The sequence below is a fragment of the Vespula vulgaris genome, chromosome 5 (assembly GCF_905475345.1).
Source record: "Vespula vulgaris chromosome 5, iyVesVulg1.1, whole genome shotgun sequence".
Lineage (NCBI taxonomy): Eukaryota > Metazoa > Arthropoda > Insecta > Hymenoptera > Vespidae > Vespula > Vespula vulgaris.
Window position 1 is genome coordinate 9327501 of NC_066590.1, and position 10000 is coordinate 9337500.

The 10000-nt window shown below is 31.9% G+C and overlaps 3 protein-coding genes across 19 annotated transcripts in view; 1 reads left to right on the forward strand and 2 right to left on the reverse strand.

The window, feature by feature from the left end:
• Positions 1-2776, forward strand: part of LOC127064254 (uncharacterized) — a 17927-nt gene extending 15151 nt beyond the window's left edge. For all 3 annotated transcript variants that reach the window (XM_050995048.1, XM_050995050.1, XM_050995049.1), the window contains one exon: positions 1361-2776. In XM_050995048.1, coding sequence (XP_050851005.1) covers positions 1361-1426 — 66 coding nt within the window. In that variant the 3' untranslated portion in view covers positions 1427-2776. The remainder of the gene's footprint in view (positions 1-1360) is intronic.
• Positions 2777-3434: 658 nt separating this feature from the next.
• LOC127064253 (mitochondrial amidoxime-reducing component 1) lies at positions 3435-8780 on the reverse strand. Its single transcript, XM_050995047.1, has 5 exons — positions 8347-8780; positions 5970-6268; positions 5371-5652; positions 4517-4794; positions 3435-4213 (listed from the first exon to the last, which is right to left on the reverse strand). The coding sequence occupies exons 1-5, from the start codon at positions 8354-8356 to the stop codon at positions 4048-4050; spliced, it is 1035 nt and encodes a 344-aa protein (XP_050851004.1). The 5' UTR covers positions 8357-8780; the 3' UTR covers positions 3435-4047.
• An 891-nt stretch (positions 8781-9671) lies between these two features.
• The window catches only part of LOC127064252 (proton channel OtopLc), a 29395-nt gene continuing 29066 nt past the window's right edge, over positions 9672-10000 (reverse strand). For all 15 annotated transcript variants that reach the window (XM_050995034.1, XM_050995031.1, XM_050995030.1 and 12 more), the window contains one exon: positions 9672-10000. This exon is cut by the window's right edge and continues 6990 nt beyond it. The gene's annotated coding sequence lies outside the window, so the exon portion shown is untranslated.

Genomic DNA, 10000 nt, shown 5'->3' on the forward strand with positions numbered 1-10000 from the left:
AATGTGTTCTACAAGCAAACGAAACCTTTCATTAGACGTAAATGATTCCGCGATAACGCAATCCAAGCACCAATACGTTTTTTGAAACGTATAGATTATGAACTTTGAGCTTCCGAACGAAACAAGTTTGTGTTGTCTAATTAATACTCGGTGGCAACGATCTCTCCAAGGACATTAGATTGGACTAAGAAATAGATATAAAAAGAGCAGGAAAAAAAAGAAAGAAGGTGAAAGAAAGAAAAATCGTAGGTTAAAAGCGTACGTGTGAAAAGTATCGTCTGACAATCGATTAATCTTAGAAAGAATAGAAAAAAAAGAAAGAAGAAAGAAAGACAAATCACAGGTTAAAAGCGTACGTATAAAAAGTATCGTACAGGATGATCGATAGTATCGTCGATCATTCGAAATAACAAAAGTTAAATCAAATCAGATCAAATGAAATCGCGTGTGCGTTCGAAGTCGTGCTTTCCTTTTTTTTTTGGTTGTTCTTTTTTCTTTTTTTTTTTTTCTTTTGATATTGGTGGACAGGAACGAACGAACGAATGGCAGCGCCACTTCGTTCCAGATATATAAACCAGGCTATTACGCAAGCGGCCCGTGTCAGGATCGATGGAAAGCAAAAATGTAAGCGCGACTTTCTCTATGAAATAGCTCCTCTGTTCGTTTGCCACCGTCGTACTCGTGTCAGACTTATGCAAGAAGCAAGTCCACCTCGCCTCCTGGCACGCGAGATCGCCAAAGGGCGAGGGGAAAGGAAGGGAAACACGCATACATACACAAAGAGAATGACGTGTTGGACTCCCGTTATCTCGAAGAAAGGAAAAAAGGAACAACGGATTTCGTTTGTTCGTTAACGAGACTTCGATACAGTTAAACGAGGAAGAGTAAAAAAGAATCACGAGAAATCGATTGCTGATGCTGAACCGATTATCTCTCTCTCTCTCTCTCTCTCTCTCTCTCTCTCTCTATCTCTATCTACCTATCTCTCTTTCTCTCGCTCTATCTATCTGTTTAATTTTTTTTATATCAACGACGGCTTTCTAAAGTCAACTTCGTGTCGTACATACACGTGTCGATATTATAGTTCTCGTAGATCGTAAGAAAACAATTTTCGTGTCAATCGAAACATGTCGAACGATAAGAAGAATATTTCTTTTGAAAGCTAGAAATAAAAATAAAAACAAAAATAAAAATACGGGAATAAGTACAAGACAGAAATAAAATGAAAGAAAATTGAAAAAAAAAATAAAATAAATAAAAAAAGAAAGAAACAAAAAAAAAGAAATGGAAATTCTCCGTTTTTTTTTTGAATTGCAATTATCGATTAAAACTAATGATATTTTTACTTGTTAATTTTCAGCGCTTAGCCGCCACAAGCGAACGTATCGTCAACTTCAAGGCACGATTGATCACCTCGATTATCTAGGATTATGCGAGAAAATTAGGATACAGATCTGTGAAAACCTTCATGAGTCTTCGTAGAAATACATGCAACGAATTGTGATTCGAGAAAGCCACCATCACATCCCCTGCTCCCCTATGCCGGAGGACCACGGGGTACGACGTCGACAACATTATCGATATATTTTTTTTTCTTTCATCTTTCTCTCTTTCTCTTACTCGTTAATTTTTTATACTTTACTATTTTTCTAGACTTTCTATACGTCGAATGTTGTCCCCTTGTCCCCGAGATCCACTAAAAAAGAAAAAATATTCCTCGTCGATCATTGCTCTATACGAGTTCATGTTCGTCTCTCTCTCTCTCTCTCTCTCTCTTTCCCTCTTCCATCTATTTTACACTCTCTCTCTCTCTCTCTTATTCTGTTTTCCATCTTCTTTACTCTCTCTCTCTCTCTCTCTCTCTCTCTCTCTCTCTCTCTCTCTCTCTCTCTCTCTCTCTCTTTCTCTCTCTCTCATTCTGTGTTCCATCTTTTTTACTGTCTCTCTCTCTCTCTCTTCTTTTCTTCTAAATTATACTATAACTAATTAAGTTTAATTCATGCTTTTGATTCTCTTTCTTTTCTACTATTTGATTAATTTCATCGTTTTCCCTTAGACGATGACAAATAAACACTTCGATTTATGAATAAATTAAAAGAATAATAAAAAAAAATAATGATAAAAAAATAGAAAAGAATTTCATAAAAGAACGCGTCTTATGCTGCGATAATAAAAAAGAAAAAGAAAGAAAAAGAAAGAAAAAGAAAGAAATAAAGGAAGAAAACAAAGATTTATCCTCTCTGATCGAAACTTCTCTCGCGTGATGAGAAGTATCGCATAAGACGCGATTATTTCGATGATCGATGAGAGAAAAAATGACGAATTGCGCCTATGTAACGTTGTTCTGCAAAGTTTTGTACATAGACCTGTGCCCCCCCTTCCGTCGCATAATCTCTGCCCCTCTCTTCTAAGGACACGTTCCGCAGTGCCAGACACTGATTGTTTTCCTTTTTATTTTTTATTTTTATTTTTATTTTTGTTTATTCTTTTCTTTTTTCTTTTATTATTATTATTATTATTATTATTATTATTATTATTATTATTATTATTATTATTATTATTATTATTATTATTATTCAACATCATCTCTCGATTAAGTGCAAACGTATCTCTTTGCCCGTTCCTCAAGTAGAGATTTTTTTTTAATAGACGAAATAAAAGAAAAAAATAAACAAAAACAAACGTAACAAAGAATAACGTAATTGAGCGTCTAAGACCGCGTTGAAAAAAAAAATAAATAAATAGAGAAAAATAAAAATTATGGTGGAAAGGTTTACATTTGTTCTGTTCTCTCTTTCTTTTCTTCCTCTTTTCTTTCCTCCTTTTCCTTTTTCTTTTTGTTTCTGTTTTTCTTTTTCTATACTTCTTTTGATATTGTTAATCATATGTAAGTTCATACAATTCGAATAAACAAGTTATTGGTTAAATTGTATAGACTCCATTGATTTTCAATTTTGACGAGAGATACATTATTTCGAAGATCTATTTGTCTAATTCTTCGTTTGCAATTTAATTCAATTCAATGTAAGTACATACTTATGTATTCGCCACATTCGAATGCTTAGATACGCAATTAACGTTTTTCTGTCTCTCTCTCTCTCTCTCTCTCTCTGTCTCTCTCTCTCTCTCTCTCTGTTTCTCTCTGTCTCTGCCTCTCTCCCTCTTTCTTCCTCCTTGTCTCTCTCTCTCTCTCTCTCTGTGAATCTTCTAAATAATATAGAAAATTCAAAGAGAGAACGTAACGTCAAGAACGACGAATGTTCTCCATCATATGCAAACGAAACGCATTATATTTATATATGTAAATCGACCCAGTTGTTTTGTAGTGTAAATAAATACTATTGTAATAAGAAATACGTATAGTGTATATTACTTTTTCTTTTCCCTTTTTTAAATCTCTTACGATGTAATGGTCAATTAAAAAATTATTTCGATTATGACCAAATTCGTTTTTAATCGATAACATCTTTTGTACAAAGTTATCGTGTATTCCGCATTCATTCATCCTTTTCTTTTTCCTTTTTTTTCCTTTCTCTTTTCATTTTTGAAAATCGTATCGAATGAATAGATCTAATCAACGTAATACTTTTACAAAAATATAATTCGCTAATTCCATGATACTCGTACCTATGGAAGCTCCCATATATATATAATATATAATATGTATATATATATATATATATATATATATATATATATATTACCATTACTAATCTATTGAAATATGACGACAAAATAATTAAATAATCTAATTAGCAAAGAAATTTCTTTATGAATTGTCCGTACGTATACTCTTGATTATGCCGAATTTTGTCGACACGATTATGGTGAAAATATTATTTGAAAAATCTTTTCTTAATATTATCGCTAATCTTAATAAGTACGTAGCTTTGTAAAATCTATTTCGAAGTTCGGAGAGGAACAACACGTTGGATATAATTTTTTTTATATCTCCCCAATGTGAACACGTCACGTTCTATGGTCTCCAACGAGAGAATTCACTTCGTCAAAAATAATTTCATCCTCACAGGAGGCCCATCGGTGTAGCTATGGAGGCGATATTACAGGGGTTTCTTCCTCGTTCGGAATGCCAACGTAAACTGCATCGCCTAAACGTACGGTGCCGTTTGGTCCTCTCAAACCAAGATGAATTCCCATGACTGGACAATCCCCAGTAAAAGGACGAATATCCGGATCCATGATCTGTCTATAGCTGCATAAAAATATATAACGAATAAATTATTTATCACTAAATAATATCGACATAATACTTTTTCATTTGTTTGTAATTTTGCTTATAATACAACTTTAATTCAGACAACTTTGATTGATTAATATTATTTATGAGACAACTATTATTATAATTATTTCTAAAAAAAAAAAAAAAAAAAAAACAAAAAAGAAAAAGAATTTATCAAAAGGAATAACAAAGAAGGAAACTTGTCAATCAACGTTTTGATTAATGTTGATTAATCATGAACGATGCTGTTATAAAAATTTAACACAATTAGTATACCTTTTCAATGTCTTTAAAGGTTCGACCTTTGGATTTTTTTTACCCGTTTCAGGATCAACCGTGGTAAATATACACCTTGTGCAAGGCTTAATGTTTCTAAAAATCACATCTCCGATCTTAACCCAATCCCAAATATCTTCTTCCAAGGCGATCGCTCCTTTAACGACAAAATTCGCTCGGAAGTTCGACGGTGTTACTGGTTCTTCCAATCGAGAATTTAAATCCGTTACAGAGGACTCGTTTATGAGACTATAGCTCGTAGCATCTGGATAAGCGCCCTGTTGATAGAGAGCAAAAAAATAGAAAAATAAAAAAATAACGTTAGATAAATTACAGCTATAAGAGAGTATCCTATGATCGAAGGATACTTAATAGAATAAAAAATTTACTGATGCGTTGCATTTGTTGATGCGATGAAAATAATAACTACAATTCGTCTAATGCGATTTTAAAGCGTGCTCAATGAGTAAGATAATACGATAATAATAACGATGACAATAGATAACAATAATAATAACAACGATTCCTATTCTACTTTCTGTACATTCTTCGAAAGCAGAGAAAACATAATTCGGATAAGTGTATGTATCTGCATGAGAAATCGTACTAATATATGTATACCTGTGTGTGTGTGTGTGTGTGTACATACTCTATTTTGTGAGAAATAAACTAACTCAGGATGACAAAGTACAATTGATGGAAAACTATGCGGATTTCATTTCGTGAAAGCAATTCCACGTTCTCATTTAACGTTCAACATTCGTCTCATCGTATCTACTAGGCAAGTATTCTATAGGAAGATAAAAAAAAAGAAAAAAAAGAAAAGAAAAGAAAAACTGATTGATAATACTCACGGTATCTATAGTCTCGGTCAAAGGAAAGACCCTGTTTTTCTCTCTTATTTCTCTCGATGGCCGTTCTAACGGATAATAAACCAAACGAAGACCGGTATCTTCCTGAAGAAGAAAACGTGACAACCATCTGGCTGCTTCTTCTCCACAATCGCAAGCAGCTACTGCTTGACCCCATACCGCAGCACGAAAACTTTTTCCTCTAATACAAGCAAGATCTATTGACACCGACATCATTCCTGGAGCATTCAAGGTTAACACCGAACCCGTAATGCTTGGTGATACCTATGTATAATATTAATGTATTATCCCAATAGTAATATTAATTTGAATTTTTAATATACATCATCAATTTTAATAATCATTTCATTTGTAATAATCTTAATAATAATTAAATTGAAATTAAAGTCAAGAAATTATGTTGGAGACTAATTATTAACAAATTTAATAATAAATATTGAGACGTGTGTGATCATCGAAGATAAATAAATAAAATTATTATTAGATCATCTTTAATTAGATAAAATTAGATAAAAGTATTATTAGATAATATTAATTAGATAATCTTTAATAAAGTCGTTTTAATATTATCGATGCATTACCTGAACCATTTTTGGTAATTGTCTACCAGTGACAAAGTTTCCATCAAGATCGATAACCATTAACGTCCGATCGCGTAACCATCCCACTCTAAGGCCCAACATAGTACACTCCATCGTCGTGTATCTAATTGGGCCCAATGATTTCACCGGATATGTAGCGAGATCGCTAAGTTCACCGACCTTTCTCCATTTCGAAGGTGCCTGATACTTCTGTTTGCGACTCCACCACCACCAAATAAAGAAAACTGCTGTACCGGCGCCAACTGCGGCTGCGGTAACATAAGCGAGTCTCGTTCTATCTGTCGTAAAAAAATAAGATAATTTACAATAATAAATTTAACATTATAATAATAAATTAATTGAGACTTAAATGATAAGAAAGAAAGAAAATAAAAGAAATGAAAACGAGTTGTGTCTATTAACTGTCTAAAATATGTATTGAACACATATTACGTAATCATATAACAAAGATAATTGGAGATATCTTAAATTAGAGTCTTTTAGAGTCACTCGTCGTCCTACAAAACGTTTCAAAGAAGCGGATGTTGCGAACTGACTAATACTTACTACAATTATACCTATACAACGTAAACACGTGCGCCCACCCACATGGACAAGAAAAAGATTAAAGTTTCGAGTGAAATATTTGGCGTTAAATTTTCTGCTCTCGATGAAAGTACTTGCTTAAAACTTTCGACTTTTTGTTGAAATTATCGTGAAACAGAGCACAAACATTCTAGTTGCTAGTAAGTTTCCTCTTTCAAGTCCATCGTTTTTTGCATGCATGGCCGGTAACACGAAAGTGTAATGAAATATGCGAAAAATAAAAAAGATCGGGCGATTTTACGTTTCAAGTCGAAGGAAGATGCAAAGTATTTAATTACTTACTAAGAACTTTATTTATGTGTCCGATCTGAAAGTAATTATAAATAAAACGAGACGATCCAAATGCGTAATAACATTTCCAAGAAATTCTTCTACAAGGAAAATACGGTAAATCGGTAGACTGATTTCCGATCTGTTGAAAACTGTGTTAAGTGATCGTTACGAGAAGGAAGCAAATGGTATTAACTGGGACGATGCTCTTTCATCTTCGTAATAAGACATTATCAATAAAATTATATGACATAAGACAAATTGTTATATTTTTAAATTACATTCTAAATTCAACACCATTTTTCCTTTCTTTCTTTTTTTTCTATTATTTTTATTTATTCGGTCGTTATTTTTTATATTATGTACTTTCTAAAATAAATGATCAATATATATATAAGTATTTAAGCCAATATTTATAATAAAATAACAGTACGTAATATAAATGATTCTTATAAATAATTGTCTGGGTCACGTTTGGATTGCATCTGGATTTATTATAATTTTTATATTATAAATATGACATTATTATAAATGATACTGTATGATATTATTATAAATACTGATCTAGTTAAAATACTAACAAATTATTTATATTTAGAAATATTATCCATTTATATTACATACTGATATTTTATTACAAATATTGACCATTCATTACTTATTAAAGATATTAAAAAATACTGAAACGATAAATGACATTTTTCTTCTATATCCAGATGACCTCTTTCTTTTTTCTTTCGAAAAGTTAATAAGATAAGGTTAACAAGATAAATGTTCACAGATAAGATAATTTCTGACAATTACCTTTCATCGTATTTCATTTGATTATTACACGTGTAATTTCGTTCATGTGCAACAAGTAAATTGCATGACGATCGTGATAGAAACTAAAACCAAAAAAAAAGGGAAAAAGAAAGAAATAAGAAAAAATTAACGTACTAACGAGTGAAATATGTACTTCAAGGTACGATAACTATCGTACCATAAAGGGACTGGAGGGTTCGACGTAACTTACGAATCAATACTACGAGAAACGGGCGTTGCTCTTCCGAAATGGGAATCGCAACCGCAAAACGTGTGATAAATAATAATAATAATAATAATAATGATGATGATGATAATAATAATAATAATAATAATAATAATAATAATAATAATAATAATAATATCAACGAAAATTTGATCTAAAGCAGATAAATCCTGTTTGAAATGAGATGAATAATCTCATAAATGTCTTCTGATCGTAACGAAACGAAAACACGTTGTCGTACAAAAAGTAAAAAAAGATAAATAAAAAATAAATAAATTTCTTATATACGTTCAATCGATATCTACAATCATAATAATATCTATATTAACGATAAAAATATCTAAACGTTTATAGCTATAAATGATAATTAATATATCTCTTTCGTGAATATTAAAATGTCTCATTAAACGCTCGTTGTTTTTATAATATCAAATAAATAATTCTTAATTACTAATACTTAAATAGAAATACCTGTGATCATAGTAGCAGCAGACACTTTGAAATGAAGAATGGATATATCAAAGAATTTGTTAAGGTTATGTTCGTGCCGGTTAGAAGCAAGTAAATTACCCTACTCGTATGAGGAACGTTCGGCGATGAACTGAAGGTCGTTGTGATGAGAGACTCGCTCAACGTGCACGTGACCGTCCGTCCGTTTCTTCCCCTCCTCTTTCTCGTCATCTGACTCGTTCTCACTCGCTCTCTCTTTCTCTCTCTTTCCTTTCCCTTTAGAGAAAGAAAACACCGTTATCTAGAAACGCCGAGCTCTTCCTTTATCTTCTTCCATCTCCAGAATAGCAGACGCCATCGTACGCGTGGTAGATAGTACGTGCGAAGAACATTGGTTCGCTCTAAGAACTCTCGACAAATCATATGAAACGCCCGACGACTGCAATACGTCCTTCTTCACTCTCGTTCGCTGTTGCATATACGCAGGCGCAATTAATTCTCTAATCGGTCCAATCCTGAATCACTTCCAGCGAAAGAAATAAAATAATAGATTCGTAATATTTATTTGCAAAAGTAGAAATAATAATTCCATCTCATTGTTATATAATATCGAATAATGATATATCCTTATCAAATAACGATAATATTATAAATAATGTTATGCGGAGAAATGACACTATGCAATCGAAACTATTCCTCTTATTACTTGATAAAGAAGATATTTGATAAAGATTTATCGATTATTTGATGAATGGGACTATTGATAAAGAACACATTTTTATAAAAGATAAGAAAAAAGTAAAGTGATATACGTACAAAGTTTTTTATTATTTTTGTAAAAAAGAAGATAAAAAAGAAAAATTAATATGTCTTCGACGATAAATTCAATGTGCATTTATATTTACGTAATACGAATAATACCAAATTAATAAAAAATTCTTATGCAATTATTACATTAATGTAAACCGTTATCGTTTATAAGTATGTACGTACCTGTTCCCGTTTCCTTTCTAGAGATGTTCAACGATCTAGTGATAAACGACGAGCTCGCGATGATAGTTTAAATTAATAACATTTCAACGCAAAGCTTGTTCAATATGACAATTACAGTTACGCGTATGAACAAAACTTACTCTTATCCTCGTTATTTTTGTATCGGATAAATCGACGTTAAAACATTCGGATAGTGTAAATAATTCATTAATCTTATCTTTTTCTTGTCTCTCGCTCTCTCTTTTTTTCTTTTTTTAGAATTCAAAGCAATTTATAAAAAGACACCTTACCTTCCATCTCTGCGACGAAATAACAACGAATGTGTTCCTCGTTCTGAGAAAGAAACTTAATCATACATCTAGATAACTTTTATTAACCAATATAATCATATATTGTTACAAATGATACGGCAACTGCGTGTGCCGTCCAACGAATTACAATGAAACGGCGTATCAACCTTAGACCATGTTGAGGTACTAAAGTTACAGTATCGTGGAGGAAAAATTGGTGAATGAGAGAATGTACAACAATCATTTAATTCGCTTATTAATTCGCTTATTAAATCGGCATCGAATAACTGCGTACACGTCAACATATATTTATAATTTTACCTTCTTTTCTCTTCTTTTTTTTTTTTATATATTGCCTGCTATTAATGCCGTTTCGTCTTAAACATTAACGC